We start from the raw sequence: 20031 nt of genomic DNA on the forward strand, positions 1-20031 counted from the left end.
TGTAAGCTTTGGAAAGTTTCCCCTAAGAAGCTCTTACTATTCCTGATTCCCTGTTCTGGGCTGGGTTTTCCCTTCATTGTGCTTGTTACAATAGAGTTGACATTGTTTAAATTTGTCTTTGCCATTAGACTAAAGATTCATTAAGGGTGGAGGTCTCATTGAAGATGTCAAGTAATGTGTATTCTTGCCTAAGTTACTTGATCTGGTGACCCTGATTATTCATCTGTAAACACTAATAATACCCTGCTTAAGGGTTGTGCTGAGGTAGAGATGAGATTAATGTATATAAATGTGCTTTGCAGACAGTAAAGCACTTTAGAGTTCTAAGAAGCAATATATTCATTAATAATGATATTTTCTAAATTCATTTTAGGCTATTTTGATTAACTGATGTACATATTTCTTGTATACCTCTGGTCACCTAATCATTTGCTACCAAACTCCCTTTTCTTTCTGGCAGCTACTTTGCCTTTTCTCCTAGGACACGGAGTCCTGCTATCTGAATGCTTTCTTTGCAGTCTCACTCCCTCTCATCCTAGTGATAGGAAGGTAATTTTGCTGAAAGGCAGCATGGTGGAGTGGTTAGGAGCATGGGTCTGAAGCCAGGTAAACTGGATTGGAAGCCTCACTCTGAGACTTACTAGCAGTGTGAACTTGTTTGGGCAAGCAATTTACCCCTCTATGCTTTGGTTTCCTCTTCTTCAAAGTGGAGGTAACCTTCTGAAATTTTCCAACCTTCTGAAATTTTTCCAGCCTTCTGAAACTTTACATGTAAAGAGTGAGAACTGGGCCTGGTGTATAAGCACTCGTTAGCTGTCATCTTTCTTTCTCTTCATCATCAGTTGGCAGAACTATCTGGGGAAGAGAGGGAGACACAGAGAGGACATACCCCTACACACGCATACCCACACAGAGGGAGATTCACCCACACCTACCAGAGGTGAAGTTACACAGCTAAGTCTCTTATCACCCACATATCCACACACTCAGGGAGTATATCCATTTCTGTACAGACGGATGTATTCATAACCAAACAAAGAGGAGGCTGCACGCTATAACCCACACCCGTACAGAAAATGTGAATGCTGACTGGCACATGTCACACAACACAGTGGGGAAACATTGGGAGTGGGGGATTGAGGGGAAAAGATGAGAGAGAATATGAATGCGGGTCAGGTAGTAAGTCTGGATCCTGTTGAGCTGCACAGTACTTGGGGTGTCTGAGCAAGCTTATTACAGGAAATAGTTCCTCATCTTGAATGGGAAAGATAGTATTTTAGGTAAGATAATGTATTTACTGAATGCTTCTTCCATTTCAGACATACTTTGGGTATATGTGCATGTACATGCTGATATTTAGTTTAGGTATTTTAAGATAGAGAATATTTAAAGAAGGAAGTTACAAACATAATAAATGAAATGGGGAAAAAAACTAGTTTAGGAAAAAGTAATGCAGTATCAAAGCAGATAATTTATTTTCCTTCCTTGGGTAAAAGGGTTGGTTGTGTGTGTGAGGTGGCCAGTGAGGTGTGCAGTGGTGCTGATGGTCGGAATTAGACTAAGTTAATACCACATGTAAATAATCTGCTTCTCTTTATGTCCCCAGCAAATGGGAAATAAAGCGCTGTCAGTGTTGTGGTTCTCGCGGAACACATTTAGCCTGTTCCTCACTACAATCATGGGAACAAAATTGGGAATGTTTGGAATGTAGAGGTATTCTTTACAATTCAGGTAATATTTTGTCATTTTGAATAAAGATGTTTTTATTTAAATGCATATTATTAAAAAGTTTCTACCTATATTCCTATTATACTAACATTGGGTTTTAAATCTGTAGGCGATTTCCAAAAAGCCAAAAAACACACATTACCCAACACTAATGTGGGAATAACTGATTGTTTGTTGGAGGAATCCTCACCTAAATTACCCAGACAGTCTCCTGGAGCCCAGCGTAAAGATCTGCTGAGGTGTGTATTTTGAATTGGAGAAAAATATAAAACTCTTGTTTTGAGAAAATTATAACAGGAAGTAGGTATATACACTTAGAGTATTAGCTGTTCTCAGAGTAGTTTGGAAGGGTATTTTTCAAACTGCAGTCCCTAATCTGATGTAGAAGGATGATCATGGACATTGCCCCTAACAGGATTATTTTGAGTACATTAATTCCAATTACAGATGGAGAAACTGAGGCAGGGAACAATTGAGTTAGTCCAGATAATTGTCTGGAGGTCTTGTTAGGACACTGGTTGCCTGGCCTCATGCTCAGAGGTTCTGATTCTGTGTATCTGCTGCGGGGCTTAAGAAGCTGCATTTCTAACAAGCTTCCAGGAGCGGCAGCTGCTGCTGTCACTGGTCTGGGGCCACGCTTTGAGAATTAATAGTATAAACTGAAAAGTACTATTTAAAGGAGTGTGAGTTCTGTTTAAAATATGTGACCTCTTAAAAATGTAGTTCTCTCATACAGTAAGCAGAGATTACATTTGCTCTAGTTTTAAAGGATCTAGTGAAAATGAAATAAGATGCAATTAAAAGCAGAAACTAACACACCATTGTAAAGCAATTATACTCCAATAAAGATGTTAGAAAAAAAAAAAAAAAAAAAAAAGATGCAGTTAAGCAAGTATGTCCAGAGAGGTAAGAGTTTGAACTTTTGACTCTTATACCTAAATCCAGTGAATTGTATAACGTTAGGTGATTTTAATTTGGTAGAAGATTGGATAGAGGGAATCAAGAATTTAGAACTAAGGTTATCAAATAACTTTTTGGTTCCACTGGCGGCCATTGTTTGCTTTTGGGTGGGAGTTGGGGAAGAACTTCTTTCTATTCTTTTTTTATTTGGCTGTGTAACTGCTGTGACACGTAAAGTACTTTAGAGTACTTACCTCTATGTTTAAATTCATGTTTTATAGGCAAGGCAGCAAATTTAGAAGAGATATTTCGACTCTAATAATAGAGCTAGGATTCCAAATTAAAAAAAAAACTAAAAGATTATTTATCAACAAAGCCAATATCTGGAATAGTGCCTTAGATGGATTCAGAAATCAAAACTTTAATCCTTCATATACAATTGAAATAGCATATGTTAATGAAAATGATCATTTTGGAAAAGAGCAGCCTGGATCAAAGCAAGAATTCCTAAGTCTCTTAATGCAGCAACTTGAGAACTCACCATTGTTTGAAGGGTCCTTGTCAAAGAACTTGTCTCTCAATTCTCAAGGTAACTATTTTCTTTATTATTGTACATACGAATACACCATGTGTTAAGAAAGAGATAGCAGGTTAGAATCGATACTCAATACCTGTGGTCAAAATGTATAATCACTTTGTTACTAAAATAATGATAGAATCACAGAAAAGGGGGGAAGTGATGTTTTTTAAAATAAATTTTGTAGTGAAACATTTTTTATTTTAGAATATCCTTAATTTCTTTATGACAATATCCTCCTTAAAGTGATTCCATAATTAAGTATAACTTCTTAAAAATGTACTTTATTTTAATTTTAATTCATTTGAATAGAGTGGCCAAATGGGATGAATGAGTTTTTGAGCTCTTCTTGTTCGTATATTTGAAATTTGCAGTTGGCATGTTTCTTCACAACCTAGGATTTTTATGACATAATTTTTTGGTTCGCATATAACAGATTTTTAGCATACTTTTGCTTTCAAGAGTTTTTTTTTTTTTTAATTTAACAGAATTATGTATATGGTACTTTTCTGTCTTTACTTCTGGTAAGGAATTAATGTGATTAAAACAGGCATCTCAAAACACTGGTTAATTCTAGCATTCTTTTTTTAGGAGCTTTTATAACCGCTTTTGCTGTAATAGGAATTTGAGAGAGAGTGAGAAGACATATCATCCCATTTGACTTCCTTCTATGTTTTCTTTAGAACTTCCTCACCATTGCCTGAAGTATCATTGAAATAATTGAGAAACTACCAAGGATCATTAGTACTATGTATAGTACACACAGTTTAATTCTATACTCCCTTCAAAAAAAAACAAAAACGCTCCAAGTAATCAGTATGTTAACTCATGGCAGTTTTGGTACAGTGGAGAGAGTACATGGAATTTAAGTCACAAAATCTGAGTTCAGTTTGTACACATCTACTTCAGTAGCTTTATTTCCCTAGATTAATTGCATAGCCTCTCTGGATCTCAGTTTCTTCATCTGTAAGATGTGACTACTAATATGTAGTATATAAGGTTATTGTTGAGGAGATTTTATTATTATTTCAGGTATTGTTAATGTTATTTATTAATAAATTACTTTGATTTTTTAGAAAAAATAAAAGAAAATTTACATGATATCTTTTGACTTATCAAAGTAGCTAAAACATTTTAAATGACACATTGAAAAATATTGTGATGATACAGTAAGATAGCATATAGTGTTGAGAGTTAATTTGTACCATTTTGTATATCAACAACCTTAAAATTGTTCATATCCTTTGAACCACTAATACCGTATGTAGGAATCTATCCTAATAATCAAAGATATATAAACAAGAATGTGTAAATAGATGTTGACTGTAACATTGTGTCTCATGTAGTTGAAACTGGGCTAGCCAGTAATAAGGGGATGGTTTACATTGCAGCACATCTGTAAATTAGTTTGAATGCATTCATTAACTGTATATTTGAATAATTTCAAGTATATTTTAAAAATTTACAATATGGTAAGTGGAAAAAGAAGTCAAACTATTTATGTATATATTTATATGCACATGAGACATATTATAAATACACCAAAGTGTGTACGCTGGTTATTATGGTGGTAGGATTGTAGGTGATTTTATAAAAAGATTTTCTGTATTTACATATTTTTCTACAATAGATTGTTACTTTGAATTCAGAAAAAAAATTTGTAAAATTGTATATTTTAGTTGAAATTTATATTTTATACATTATTATACCTTCTATGAATTAGGTTATTTTACATTTGTCTAATGCTTGGATTTTTTAATTTTTAATTTACTATATATGTATTAATTACATATGATGGTTATATAATAATGAAGTGTATTTGATATATTTTATCTGTATTTACAGCTCTGAAAGAGAATCTTTACTATGAAGCTGGCAAAATACTTGCCATTTCTTTGGTTCATGGTGGTCCTTCACCTGGTTTCTTTTCTAAAACCTTATTTAACTGCCTTGTTTATGGACCAGAAAGTACCCAACCAATTTTAGACGACGTCTCAGACTTTGATGTGGCACAGATTATAATCAGGGTAAGAAATGTACCTGTCTGTTCAGATGTAGACTATGTTCTAGGTGTATTTGAATATAAATGATGGATCTGCAATAGAATAATACTCTTTGTGGAGTAGTTAAGGGGTGTCAATATTTTTGTTTACCAACAAAGTTAACAACCATTTAAGAGACAGATGTAAAGGGCAGGCAGCTAGAGATCAAAGTGCCATGTTTAATGTTGATAAAATCAGTTGGATAATGTGACTTAGATCTGTGGTCAGAATGGCTTGCTAACACTCCTCAGAACTAGATGGATTTATCTGCCCTGCTAGGGACAACATAAGGCAGGTTCCTTGTTGCATGCTCAAGAGCAGATGAAAGTGCACTTTCCTGTCATCAGGTGGAACTGAAGAAAGGATGGTTACCAGCAGAAAATTTATCCTTCCTCCTACAGGGAGATATGAGTGATGGGTGGAGAGAAAGACCAGGCTGAATTTCTTCTCTGTGGAAACAGTTGGGGAGACTCAGTGTTCCTCCCCTCAAAATAGTTACCATTTATTAAGCCCTGTACTACACATGTTATCTGTACAAACTCAGTTTACTTATCATAATACCCTATAAGTAACATTGCCCATGTGTTACTGATTTAGAAAGTAATGAAACAGTTGAGACAATGAAATCCAATTCAACTTTTCTTCCCTTAACTTGTCCCATACTTAAGCCTACTCTCTATCCATTGTCTCAGTTAATAGGCAGTATAGTTAAATGGTTAAAAACAAATGCTCAGAAGTCAGGTTTTAGTTTGAAATAACTGATATAAGCTATGTGACCTTGGGCATGTTGGGTTAATCTTGTTAAGCCTCAAGTTTCTAAACCAGAAAGTAAGAAACCTCGAAATGTGTTATTTTAATAATTCTATGTATTTTGCCCAAGACTCCTCATTCTAAAATGGTATTTTAAACTGACCCTTTAACCCTTCAATTTATTTTTTCTTTTCTCCTCTTTACCAGAAAAAATGTCCTTTAACTTCATTGTCTCCACTTCCTCTTTCCTACTCATTTAACTTACAGTCAGGCTTCTGTTCCCACCACTACTCTTCTGAGTTAGCTAGTTCATTGCTGATATGCAGGGATCTAAATCTCCACATGCAAAGGCCTTGCTTTCCTAATTCCTCATCTCCTCTGACTTCTGCAATCACCACTGTATTTGAATTCATCTCTATTGTTTTCTATAATATCTACTCCCTCCTACTTTCGACTACTACTGTCTTTTTTGATGCTTCTTCTTCCTACCCCTAAAACTTAGGTAATTTTCAGTGTTGTCTTAACAGTCCTCCTTCTATACTATTTGGAAAGAGTCTCCTCATCTATAACCTTTCTGATGATTTCCAGACCTGTATTTTTGAGCCCCTAGATGTTTATATCCAGATAAGATCTGGGTCTTCCTACCAAACTGAGCACAGCATGTTTAGGGCAGAACTAATTTTTTTCCCAGAATTTGGTTTTTTGCCTGATTTTCCTTTTCTTTTCAAGAGATTTCTTATTTCCAAGTTATTCTGGAGACAGGGTTGTTTTCATTCTTCCATACTCCATTTATCAGTTTGTGTCAAGTCATCTGTCTCTAACAGTGCCCTTTCCTTCTTATTTCTAGTATGCTTACTATACCAAACTCAGGTTATATCTAAGTTTAAACAATTAAGATATTATTCTAATCATCTTCTTCAGGATGATTCTTTCACCTGATTCTCTATTGAATGGAGTTTGAGTTCTTCATTAGGGCACTTGGAGCTCTCCTCATGGCTTTACTAACTCCAGTTTTTGTACTCCTAGCCAGTGTTCCTTCACTGATTTAGTCAACAGATATATCTACAAGGTGCTATGTACCCCATACGGTTTTTTGTTTGTTTTTATTATTTATTTGGTTCTGCCAGGTCTTAGTTGTGGCAGGTGGGCTCCTTAGTTGCAGCCCGTGGGCTCCTTAGTTGTGGCATGGGAACTCTTAGTTGCGACATGCATGTGGGATCTAGTTCCCTGACCAGGGATCGAACCCGGGCCCCCTGCATTGGGAACGTGGAATCTTAACTACTGTGCCACCAGGGAAGTCCCTGTATCCCATACTGTTTTATCACTGAAGATAAAGTAGTGAACCAAACAAAGCCCCTGCCTTCTTGGAATTTACATATTAGAGGAACAACAAGGTAAATAAATATATAATATACTGTCATGTAGTAAAATATATTATAAAAATAGAACAGAATAAGAGGAAGGATATCTTTTCCAAGATAATGCTTGGGGTATAGTAAGTTAAAGCATAGGCTAAGCTTCTGTAACAAAGAGACCCAAAAGACAATGGCTCAAAAAAGGCAGATATTTATTTTTTTCTAAAATCTAGATTTTAGAGTAGGGCTTGGTAAACTATAGCCGTAGGCCAAGTCTTGCCTGCTGCCTTTTTAAAGTTTTATTGGAACACAAACACACCCATTTGTTATGAGTCTGTGACTGCTTTTATACTACAGTGATGGAGTTTAGTAGTTGTGACAAGCACCGTATGGCCCACAAAGCATAAAGTGCTATCTGGCCTTTACAGAAATGGCTCCTGTTTTAGAGGTACAATTGTGAATACACCAAGTCACCCAGAGAATTGGATTCCTTCCTCTTGTTTTGTAACCATTTAGGATACTGTCTTCATAGCTGAAGCTTGCTGTACAGGGAGAAAGTGGAAGTAGAGTGCAGGAAAATTTGACACATTTTCACTCATGTCCCATTGGACAGCTCTTAGTCACATAAGGCCACACTAGCTGTAAGGAAAGTTTGGCCATATGCCCAGCTAAAACTTAGGGTGATGGGTTTGGGAGGATGAGAACATATACCCAGCTATTAGCGTGTGAAGGTAGTTTGAACAGGGTAGTCAGGAAAAACTTCTGAGATCACAGGAGAGATCTGAAATAATTGAGGGAATCATGTAAATACCTGGAAGAAGAGTTTTTTGGAAGAAAGAAATACCAAGGAGATTTTCCATTCAAATGGACTTTGACTGCCTTCTAATTTTATCTTTCTCCCTCTGTAACTTTGTTCAAGAGCTAACCTATGTGGAAGTGTCTGGCACATAAATGGTTAAGTATATCTTTGTTTATGCTGTTCCCTTAAATACTCTTGAGTGTATCCATTTTTTTAAGTCTCAGCTATTCTTTCTTTCATGAAATCTCTGCAGGTCCTCTTTCTTGCCTCTCTAGTGCTATGTAACTGTTCTATGTCAGTTACCGCCTTTTATGGAAGTAATTTCCTATATTAAAGTGGCATTATAGTCTAGATTTCTTGAAACCTAGGTTTTGGCAGAAATATACAGTATTTATTAAACTGGATTATCAGACATTTATTCTAGGAAAATAATTCTTAGTATGCTTTCACTTCACCCAGGTGTACTCAAGAATTGAGTATAAAGTAATGTGTCATTTGAAATGTAAATATCTTTCACAAGTAAATGAGTCAACTGGGTGTATTTTCTTCTTCATTACAGATAAATACTGCAGCAACTATGACTGACTTAAACTCTTTAATAAATGAATATTATAACTACCTAGAGCTTATTGGATGCCTAAGACTTATAACATCATTAAGTGATAAATATATGTTGGCAAAAGACATACTTGTTTATCATGTAATTAAGAGAGTCCAAGCACCTTTTGAAAGGTAAGTTGTTCATATGTTAAGGATTCTCTCAAATTACATGTTTAAGGTGGTTAATTGTCTTACAATGTGAGATATATTTGATAAAATGTAAATGCTATTTTAAACTAGTGCTTTAAAACTAACCTCTTAAGGATGAATACTGTTCTTACCATTCTACACAGAATTGCTTAAATGTATACTGCTTAGGAAAAGTAATCGTTATCTCAATTTATAATTAATTTTTCTAAATAAAAGTTATTTTTATGTCCTCACACGCTGCTGTTTTTTAATAGTGGGAAATCTAAAATATATATGAAAGTAGGCAGAGTGATACACCATGTAATCACCACCCAGATCTAACAGTTATCAACCCAACCGGTGGCCAGTCTCGTTTAGCTAGCCTTCCCTTGTTATTGACTCCAGTTTTATTTTCAAGCACATTTTAAAATTTCAGTATCATTAATCTATGTATTTAATGTATTCAAAACTGTTATAGTTGCTATCCTTACTGAAGTTCAGATTGTCTCATCTTTAACCAGTATAAACCTCTTTATGTTGTTTATTTTGAGTTCTTTTGATGTTGACCCTTAATGGTCTTTGATAGCCTTCTTGCTATATGGTATGACAAGGTGTTTCATGCTCCTTTTGTACATTCTGACCTAATGAGCTTTGTTTCTTTGAATGGGAAATGGTATTTCAAATCCACAATCTGGATGCTAGGGATGCTTGTTTTTGCCACGTTGGTCATAGTTTCTAGGCCTTTTCAGTGGACTAAAAGAAGAAATATAGGGGTTTTTTTTTTGATTTTTTTAAGGTAAAATACATCATGGGTTTCTACTGATACTTCAGATTCACTACTACAAGATTTTTGACTTTTTCTTTGTCCCATGTTCATAATCCCAGTTCTCAAAGACATTGGTGTATTAGAGTATGAAGTAATTCCTTGATTTATTCCACATTTCGTAAATAATAGTCACAGAATAATAACGCCAACATTATCATCAGTAACATAACATTATTAAAAATAGGTTAAATTTGTTTTTCTATTTCTTTTTGTTCTAGGGCTATGCAGTCAAATTACTGTGTTTTAAAGTCATTTGGCATAGTTATTTTCTTTGTTGTTATATTACTAACTGGGTATACATTTTATTTTCATTGTTTATCTTATTTTTTCTTTTTACTGACTTTTATTAAAGTTTGATTTTATTTTAAAATTATATAAAATGTTTGCATGATTCCAAAGTCAAATCTATAATGAAAGTACATTGAAAGAACTCAGCTCTGTCATACAAATTATATTAAGATAAGTATAGCTTTCATCCTTATCACATCTACCTTCCATCCCCTATGAAGTAATTATTTTAGTGGCTTTTACTGTTTATCCTTCCATTATTTTTTTTAAATGATAGCAGATAAATATATGAGTATATGTGTGTGTGTATATTCATTTCTTTTATTAGATAAATAGTAACATACCATCCACCCTTTTTCCTCCTCATTTTTTACTTGACAGTATATAGTCCTCATTCTTTTTTTCGAGCTCTACAGAACTTTAGCACTCTTCCAAATTAAAATTTAATATGACATCATAAGCTTAAACAGTTGTAAAGGATATAATTTCCAATATATATATTATTTTAATAAATTTATTTATTTATTTATTTTTGGCTGCATTGGGTCCTCATTGCTGCGCGCGGGCTTTCTCTAGTTGCGGCAAGCGGGGGCTACTCTTCGTTGCAGTGTGCGGGCCTGTCATTGCGGTGGCTTCTCTTGTTGTGGAGCATGGGCTCTAGGCGCGCGGGCCTCAGCAGTTGCAGTGCACAGACTCAGCAGTTGTGGCTCGCAGGCTCTAGAGCACAGGCTCAGCAGTTGTAGCACACAGGCCCAGCTACTCCACGGCAATGTGGGATTTTCCCAGACCAGGGCTCGAACCCATGTCCCCTGCATTGGCAGGTGGACTCTTAACCACTGAGCCGCCAGGGAAGCCCTCCAATGTATTTTTAATACTGCAATTAAAATAACACTGTTACATAACTGTTTAAAATGTATCCAAGTGTCTTCTGACTATAAGACTCTTACATAGCAAAATTTTCTTACAGTTAGAATTACCATTCATACTTATGATTAATACACAGAAAAATCCAAATATACTATAAATTTTGATACAGTTATTTAAAAACTTATTTGAAATGTATCTCTTAATGACATAGATGTACAAAATATTTTTTTCCCAAGGAATTCATATGTCTACAGATGTATTTTTTCTCATTGCTAAGTTAGATAATTCATTGCTGTTTGTTTATTTTGTGTGTGTGTGTGTTTATAGGTATGAGTAGTCTAGTTGTCAGGAAAGGCTTCCTTATCTGTATAAGTGGTGTTTAAATTAAACCCTGATTTATAAACAGGAGTTAGGCAGATCAAGATGAAGAGGGCAAGAGAAAAGAAGCTGAAGACTGATGATCCCTCCTTTTATGTGAAAGATAAATCATATAGCAAAAAACAATGTTTTAAATATATCTGAGCTCAAGAGGCCTGTAGATGTCAGAAATAACAAGGAAATCAAAAGCCATAGTACCTCTTTATTCCTGCCCTGCAACTAGGTTCATCATGGGGTAGGAGGGCGAAGTTGGGGGGGGGAAGTGAGAGTAGCATCGACATATATACACTACCGAAGGTAAAATAGTTGGCTGGTGGGAAGCTGCAGCATAGTACAGGGAGATTGGCTCAGTGCTTTGAGATGACCTAGAGGGGTGGGATAGGGAGGATGGGAGGGAGGCTCAAGAGGGAGGGGATATGGGGACATGTGTATGCATATGGCTGATTCGCTTTGTTGTGCAACAGAAACTAACACAGTGTTGTGAAGTAATTATACTCCAATAAAGATCTATTAAAAAAAAAAAAAAAAGCCATAGTACCCTAAATGTCATATGAAATCAGAACCCTCAGTTTGCCCCAAACTTGGGTTTGGCATTCTGAATGGACCCCAATCTGAACCAAAGACATTAACAAAGTAATTGGTCTTAGGATTCATAGTACTTATAGAGTGCCAGGCAAAAGCAAATACATAACAGTGTTTAGGGAAATTTCTACATCTGAGCCTGATGGGAATGCTAAAGTTACATTGCTAAAGAAGAGGAGGTTCCAATAAAAGACAAAACACAACCATCCTAAACAGCAAGTATTGGGCATAGCACATCAAGGATTTAAATAACAGGACAAACTGAGACATAAAAAGTGTTATTACAGTGATTTAAAAGGAAAAAAAAAATCCCCAAACATAAAATGTGAAATGAATCAAATAGTGCTTCTAAGTTGAAAAATGATCATAGACTTCCCGTTGTGGATAACATGGAATAGACACTCTTCTCTCTATTCTTCCTGATAAGTACAGTTAAAAACCCTGAACAGTGTTTATAAAACAAACTTAAGAAGACTTTTGAAAGGTAGAGAGATGAAAGCAGACCAGCTGGGGATCTCAGCAAGGACACAGCAGAGAGAAGTCTAGACATTCTTATTTGAAGGAAAACTAAACGATTTGTCACCAGCAGATCTACCCTAAAAGAATGCCTATGGGAATTTTTTGAAATAGAAAGCAAATTATTAAAGGTGGAATCTTGGAACATCAGGAAGGAAGAAAGAATAATGAAAAGAATAAAAGCATGTTTCCTTCTCCTCTTGTGTCTACTAAATTATGTTTGACGGTTGAGGCAAAAATTATAACATTCTCTAATGTGGTTCACAATGTATATAAAAGAAATACTTAGGAAATTATAAACAGCAAAAGGCAAAGGGACATGAAGGGAAGTAATGTTTCTATGGTTGAACTGATAAAATGTTGGCAGCAGTAAATTATTACATTTTTTAAAAAATCTCATAGAGATACACTCAAAACACTATAGATAAAAATGGAATCCAAAAAAATATTCAAGCAGCCAACAGGAAAACAAGGAAGACGAAACAGAAACAAAAATGATCATGGAAATGAAACTTGGTGGTTGTTAAATGCTAGGCCATTGAAGAGAAAAAGAGAGAAAAGAGAGAAAAAGACTGAAACAAGAAATGTCATGAAAGTTAGAATAAGAGCACCCACATATATATTTGACAAAAGAGACGGAGGCTGGGCAATATTATAGAAAATGCTGCTTGAGAAGTTCTTCAGGTTCACAGGGTTTAACATGCTGAAGTGTAGTGTACTTTGTGATGAAATAGTGTTCTGAGCAAAAAGACATTATTGTAAAAATGAGCATCAATTATACTGGACGCCTTTTTTTCAGTGACATCAACGTTGAAAACAGACAGCCAAGATAGTAACTTCACAGAGCTAGTTACGTTATCATTCAAGAGAGAGGAGGAAATAAAGACATTTTGAGACAGGTTTACTTCTCTCCTGGAGACATTAATAAAGTACCTACTTAAGGAAGAAAGAAATTGAACCCAGAAGGAAAAAGTAAGATACAAGCACCAGGAGTAAGCAAAGAAATGAAAAAACCTGAATAAATAAAAACAAGCATTGGCCATTTAAAAGACAACTAGATTTTGGTAAGAAATGGTTAAAATAATTAAAATACTAGCTAAAGGTTCATCTGTAAGAAGAGAATGGACATTGTATTTATTGTTTTAAGGAACTTGTATGCTTGAGGTAGTAGTGGGGAAGCATTAATTACCTTTAGATTGTTAAGCCAAGTATATATATTTTAAGGGAAAACTCTAAACAGGAGCAGAGTGTGTAACTTCCAAACCAGTTTGATAGGGGTGGGGGTAGAAATAAAGAAAACATATTTAATCATACAGTGAACAGAAAAAGAGGGATGAAAACAAGCAAGGAAAAACACATGTTCAAAGAAAACATAAGACAGAAAACATATAGGTAATTATATTACATGTAAATAGCTTAGATTCATATTAAAAAAACAGGATCTTAAATTGCATTGCAAATAAATGACTTTAAAGCAAAAAAAGAGAGAAAGAAATTCTAATAATCTTTTTAAAAAGCCTTGTCCTTAAATGAGCCTAATAGTGTTAAAAAGAACAAATTCTTTAGGATTCAGCAGTCTTGAATCTATTTGTACCTAGCAACATGGCCTCAAAATTTACTAACAATTCTGAGGACTGTTTATAAAAGGAAGCAAGGCAGGTAGAACATCAAAAAAAAAATCTTGCTTTAGTGCACTCCACTAATACATTAAAAGAGAAAAATCAAACAATCTTCATACAGTTATACATGCGAAAAAAGCAATTGCTACATTTAAACATTTATACATAATTTTAAACTAACAATTTGAAATATCCTTATAAAGATTATCTAGTAAAGATTCAGCAAACATTATCCTTAATGAAGTGTGATAGACATTCCTCTTAAGGCCATGACAAGCCTGGGATACATATAATTACCCCCTTCATTTCTACAATATGCAGGAGGTCCTAGTAGAGCAGCAAGACTAAATGAATAAGTGAATGTTATTAAGGATTGGAAGAATTAAAATTATCATTGGTAGTCTACATGACTGTCCAACTAAAATAATCTTAGAACTTCTTCTGTAAAGAGTGTAGCAAGGTTACAAGAGGTAAAGGACTCTAACAGGGAGGTGTGCAAGTGAGAAGGAATGGTAAAGAAAGTTGTTAATTTTAGAGTAACTAAACACTGATTGTACAAAAAATTAATGTTTACTTTGGGGATTTATGATACAAGGTGGAACAAAATGTTTAAGTAGCATAGGAAGAGAGAGCTACCAGAATTGCAAGTGTTCTAAGGTCTTTGTATTGTTCAGGAAGAGGGTAAATACCTGATTCACTTTAGAGTTCAAATATGCCAATTAAAATTTTGAGGTAACCATTTAAAAAATAAGAACTAGTATAACTTTTTAAATAGAAGGTAAATTGGAATTTTTTAAAAAAAATACAAAAATCGGCAGGAAGGAATAAAAAATTTTTTTGTAATTCAGTACAGTTGCCCAAAATAAAGTGACAGAACTAGTTTCCTAAATGTAGTAATAACTATTACTATATAGCAATTAGAAAAAATTACTCTCAAAAAAGCAAATTGCAGAAAAATAAGTATACAGTATGGTACCATTATTGGAAAGTTTCAAAACAAGCAAACCAATACTAGTTATTTTTTAGGGATACATATAGAGTGAAACTAAAATGAAATGCAGGCTATAGTAAAAATTTCAGAATAGGTAAATAGCAGTTTCAGATAGTTTTCTTTGTAAAAGGAGAGAAGGGAAACTGATGAATGGGCAGATTTAGTTGAGTGAATAGAATGTTTTCTTAAAAATAATCTGAGCAAATATAAAATGTTAATGTCTTTCAAAATCAAGTTACAGTCGTGGTTTTCTGTTATTTCCTGGATTTTTATATAAGCTTGAAGTATTTCATTTTAATTAAAAGTAAAATTATAAAGGTGAACTTAAGTTTGGCTGAAATTTGCTTCAAAGGGAGGTGTAAGGTGAAAGTTAAAAGCAAGCAAGAAAGGCAGCAATTGTATTGTGGAGGACCTTAAAAGCCATGTTAAGGAGTTTGGACTTTATTTCATGTGCAGAGTGTGTATTATTAGTTTTCTATGGCAGTTGTAAAAAATTATCACAAACTGAGTGGCTTAAAACAACAGAAATTTATTCTCCCATAGTTTTGGAGGCTAGAAGTCCAAAGTCTTGGTGTTGGCAGGGCTTCATTCTTTCTGGGAATTTAGGAAGAGAATCCATTCTTTGCTTCTTTTAGCTTCTGGTGGCTTGTGGTTGCATAACTCCAATCTCTGAATCTATATCACATGGCCTTTTCCTCTCTGTGTATCTTTTATAAAGACAGTTGTCATTGGACTTAGGGTGAGCCCAGATAACCTAGGTAGAATGATTTCAAGATCGTTAACTTAATTGCATCTGCCTGGACCCTTTTTCCAACTAAGATCACATTCACAGGTTCCAGGGAATAGGATGTGGACATATCTTTTGGGGGCCTCCATCCAACATACCTAAGGATGAATGACAGTACGGGGGTTTACATGGAAAATCAACTTGGAAGCTTACACACCTGGTACAACAGTTCCACTGGTATATGGAGAAATGAGCAGATAAAAGGGATTTCAAAAAAGGAAATTCATAGGATTTGTAATTAGGAGTGGCAGAGGGAAGAGTTAAGAATGACTTTCAGATTTAGCTACACTAATAGGATGAATAATGGAGGCATTTGTTGTCACTTACGGTTCTGATTTTGGTAGTAAGGTAATTAGCTTTCTTTTGGACTTAATAAGTTTGGGTGCTTGGAATATGTGGTACCCAGCAGTCTGTTGGGTATATATTCTGGGCTGGAAATAATAGATTTTATAGTTAATGAACATAAACCTGCTTAAATAAAGCCATGGGACATGGTAAGAAAAAAGAGAAATTTGCCTTGTTACAGATCCATGAGGGACAAACTAACATTTAAGGCAAAGCAAAGAAAGAAGAAGCTTTGTAAGAGACTCAGAAGGTCTGGCCAGAGATATAAGGGGAAACCAGGAGACTGGTCCCATACGTCATTCATGCACTTAGGGCAGTTATTCCTCAGATGTAGAAAGGAGTGGAGGGAAAGTGAATAGGAAATTAAGAAAAGGAGACAGTAAATGTAGGTAAGTCTTTCACATAGGTTGTCTCAAAGGAAAGCAGATGGGATTGAGTGAATTTTTTCCCTTATTCAAAAATGGGAAAGATAAGCATATTTTTGTGCTCTTGAGGAAGAGCTAATAGAAGGGAAGATGAGTCAGTGTAGCAGGGTACCTGAGGAGGTGGATAGGGAATCCAGAGCCACAGTTAGGGCTTAGTCAGTCTGGTAGGCAAAAATGGTATCTTCTTCATTCTTTGCTTATTAGTGAGAATGTGCATTTTTAAAAATTCATTTGTTACTTGTATTTTCTTAATAATGCATTCATATTTTGTATTTCCTATTGAGTTCTTTTAGAAAAATGATTTGTATTTTTGTTATATTAGAGAAATTAGTGTTCTATCATGTATCAGTATTTTCCCACTTTGTTTTGTCTTTGTTAATTTCTTTTTAGCAATACATAAGTTTTAAATTTTTATGTGGCTCAAGTTTATGATTCTTTTTCTTTGCAGTCTTTCATTTTATACTAACTAGCTTTGAAGTGTAAAATTTTAGATATCTACTTTTTTCCTCTTAATAAAAAATTGTTAGCTTAATTTTAAAACTATTCCATAAAGCCAAACAATGTAGGCATGTAAAATATTCATTTTATATTAATACATTTGCTTGTTATTGATTTGAAAATATCATATCACATAAAGTGTATCCATATTTTTCTGTGTTTTTCCTTTTTTTTCTCTGTCTTTTTCACACATATATGTGATAGTAAATTAGCTAGAAATGTTCATTCCAAACACATGTGTATGAAGGTTGGCTCATTATTTTTCTTCTCTTAAGTTTTAAACAGGGTCTGAAAACTCTTGGCGTTTTGGAGAAAATTCAGACTTATCCAGAAGCATTTTGTAACATCTTCTGTCATAAACCTGAGAATCTTTCCACAAAAATTCTTAGTGATCTTTTTACAGTACACACATTATCTGACGTACAGGCTTTGGGGTTTTGGAACAGTTACTTACAGGCTGTTGAGGGTATGTAGATGTTTTATTTTTATTTAACTGTCTTAGAAATTTTGTTTTGGGATATTTATTTCTTTGAGTTTTGCTTTTTATAGTAAGACTTTAACTACTTATTTACAAAACTTGTTTCAAAACAAGTTTATATGACTGAGTTGAAAGTGATAGGAAAGGTTACATAGTAAAGTTATATTTTTCGGTTGTTTTCCTCTAGGTAATTTGAAGTGAGAGGCATTCTTCCTAGAAAACTTTAAATATACGGGTGATTGCCACAGCACAGGATAGTCTCAAAGCTAGTCATTTACTTCACCTTTTAAAATTTTAAGTTAAATTGAATTATTCCTCATCCATTGGTCAGAGCATGGTAATGATATTTATCATCAAGCCTTAGCAATGTAAATTCATTCTGTTTAATATGGTATAAAACAATTTAACTTTTAGTTGAAAATTTTTTAGCTAGGTTGTTTGGATGTTTTATACCATCTTAGTTTTTCCTTTGTTGAAATAGTTTATCAAATAGCAATGGTCTAGAAGTGGTTTAAAATTGTTTGTAGGATCATATCCCCGAAAGATGGAGTTTCAAAACCTACTGAACCTCTTGGACTATATGATAATTTTATATTAAGGAAGACATTTAAATATACAGTGAGTACGTCAACCAAATGATTGTATGAGTCCTACTTTGAAATTCAAATAAACATGTATTCAATATACCATTTTCCTATTACTACACTTAGTGATTTAGTTTGCCTCTTATGCATCTACTGTTAATGTGGGTGTCTCTGCCTTTCAACATGTCTAGTCTAGTTGGGGAAGAGTCTATGATGGTAGCAATATATAACATGGATTTTTTTTTTTCTTTTTTTCCTTTTTTGGTATTCTTTTCAGATGGTAAATCTACAGTAACAATGGAAGACATTCTTATTTTTGCTACTGGTTGCAGTTCCATTCCACCTGCTGGATTTAAACCCACTCCATCAATTGAGTGCCTTCATATGGATTTTCCTGTTGGAAACAAGTGTAATAACTGCTTAGCTCTTCCTATCACCAGTACATATGAAGAATTTCAAGAAAATATGGACTTTGCCATAAAAAACACTCTAAGCTTAGAAAAGGAAGAAAATTCTCACTTCATTGGACATTAACTGTTTTGAACAAAGAGATGCTTCTTTAAAAGCTGCTGTTGATACTTTTTGTTTCAGAAATCTGTCCATCATCACTTTTGAGCAAACTTGGCCCAATAAAATATATGATATGAACATAAAGGAATATTTTGGCCACTTAAGCTAAAAAGTTTTTTTGTTAAGGTGTACCAGTCAGAGTTGATACTTTTCTATTTTCTTAATATACATGCTTCATAAACCTCAATATAAATACTTTTAGAATGGCTGTACAGACTTTCAAGTATAGTAGCATGCTATATATAAGAAGAAAACTTGTACTCACTGTTTTTGTAAATTGGGATTAGCTATAGGATGCCACAGTGATTTTTCTAGTTTTATGCAATTTTCAAATTATTACTTATTTTATTTTAAAGCATTAAATAGGAAAGCTAAATGATAAATCTTGTTATATAAATCAAAGGCATATATTTTGGGGTATGTGTTATATGTATCCTTTTCTAGGATGGCACTAAATTCGTTGTTAAAAATGTTTTTAGATTATTAAGTTATGTTAAAATAGATCCACACTGCAATTAGATTATGCCTAAAGGGAAGTATTATATTAAAAAGCAGAATTGCACAAATATTCTAGAATCTATGGACATTCCATAGTCTTAAAACACTTCTGAGGTGGATTAAAATACAGTTGAAAATCCCTAAGTAAGTGTCTTCTTTAAAGCCTTTGGCTTTAATCATAGGATTTTTTTTTTTTTCCTGTATCCCATGTGTGGCATTAGACCACATTATGTCTGATCCACATTTTAGGTTATCTGAATAGAATGATCTCTGTGGATTGCCATTTGGTAGGTTTGGCTATTTGACAGTTATTTATTATCAAGATGGTTGTATGAAAGGTAAGCTGGCACCATTGCATTATATAGTTATCTTCTTTGCTTTTGAAAGATACCTGTTATATAAACAATGTAGAAATGTGTAAGAAAGAATTACAAATAGAATGAAAAACCCACTCTAATCTCAACCATGCAGAATTAACTGTCATCCTTCTATAAACTCTTCCATTTCCTTTCTTTTTTAACTTTATTAATGCTACTAAAAGTCAAAGAATACCTAGAAGTAACAAGAGATTATGTAATAACAATTTGAAGATACCTAATCCCATAGTTGTGTCACCATATTTGTACTCTTGCAAAAGAAGAAACTGGAAAAGTCTAATGTCCCTAATCTGTTATCGAATATAAATGGGTTTTTCACCAGAATAAATCGTATGAGAGGTAAAATGCTTGATTTTAAGCGCATTTTTCTTGCTACATAAAGCAGGTATCAGCCATCATATTCTCATCCTCTCCAAGAAGCATCCTTAAATTATTGATATTTTTAAAGACAAATGACAGGATTGGTTTGATACTGGTAATAAATCTCTTATTAATACCAAAGGAAAACTAAAACATAATCCT

The 20031-nt window shown here is 34.0% G+C and overlaps 1 protein-coding gene across 1 annotated transcript in view; it reads left to right on the forward strand.

The window, feature by feature from the left end:
* The window catches only part of G2E3 (G2/M-phase specific E3 ubiquitin protein ligase), a 53943-nt gene extending 35315 nt beyond the window's left edge, over positions 1-18628 (forward strand). Inside the window, exons 9-15 of the mRNA XM_061182418.1 lie at positions 1607-1731; positions 1838-1967; positions 2910-3217; positions 5051-5232; positions 8711-8883; positions 17278-17468; positions 18342-18628. Of these exons, the coding sequence (XP_061038401.1) occupies positions 1607-1731; positions 1838-1967; positions 2910-3217; positions 5051-5232; positions 8711-8883; positions 17278-17468; positions 18342-18598 (1366 nt within the window). The 3' untranslated portion in view covers positions 18599-18628. The remainder of the gene's footprint in view (positions 1-1606; positions 1732-1837; positions 1968-2909; positions 3218-5050; positions 5233-8710; positions 8884-17277; positions 17469-18341) is intronic.
* Positions 18629-20031: the final 1403 nt, after the last annotated feature.

Source organism: Eubalaena glacialis, chromosome 2 (assembly GCF_028564815.1).
Source record: "Eubalaena glacialis isolate mEubGla1 chromosome 2, mEubGla1.1.hap2.+ XY, whole genome shotgun sequence".
Taxonomy (NCBI): domain Eukaryota; kingdom Metazoa; phylum Chordata; class Mammalia; order Artiodactyla; family Balaenidae; genus Eubalaena; species Eubalaena glacialis.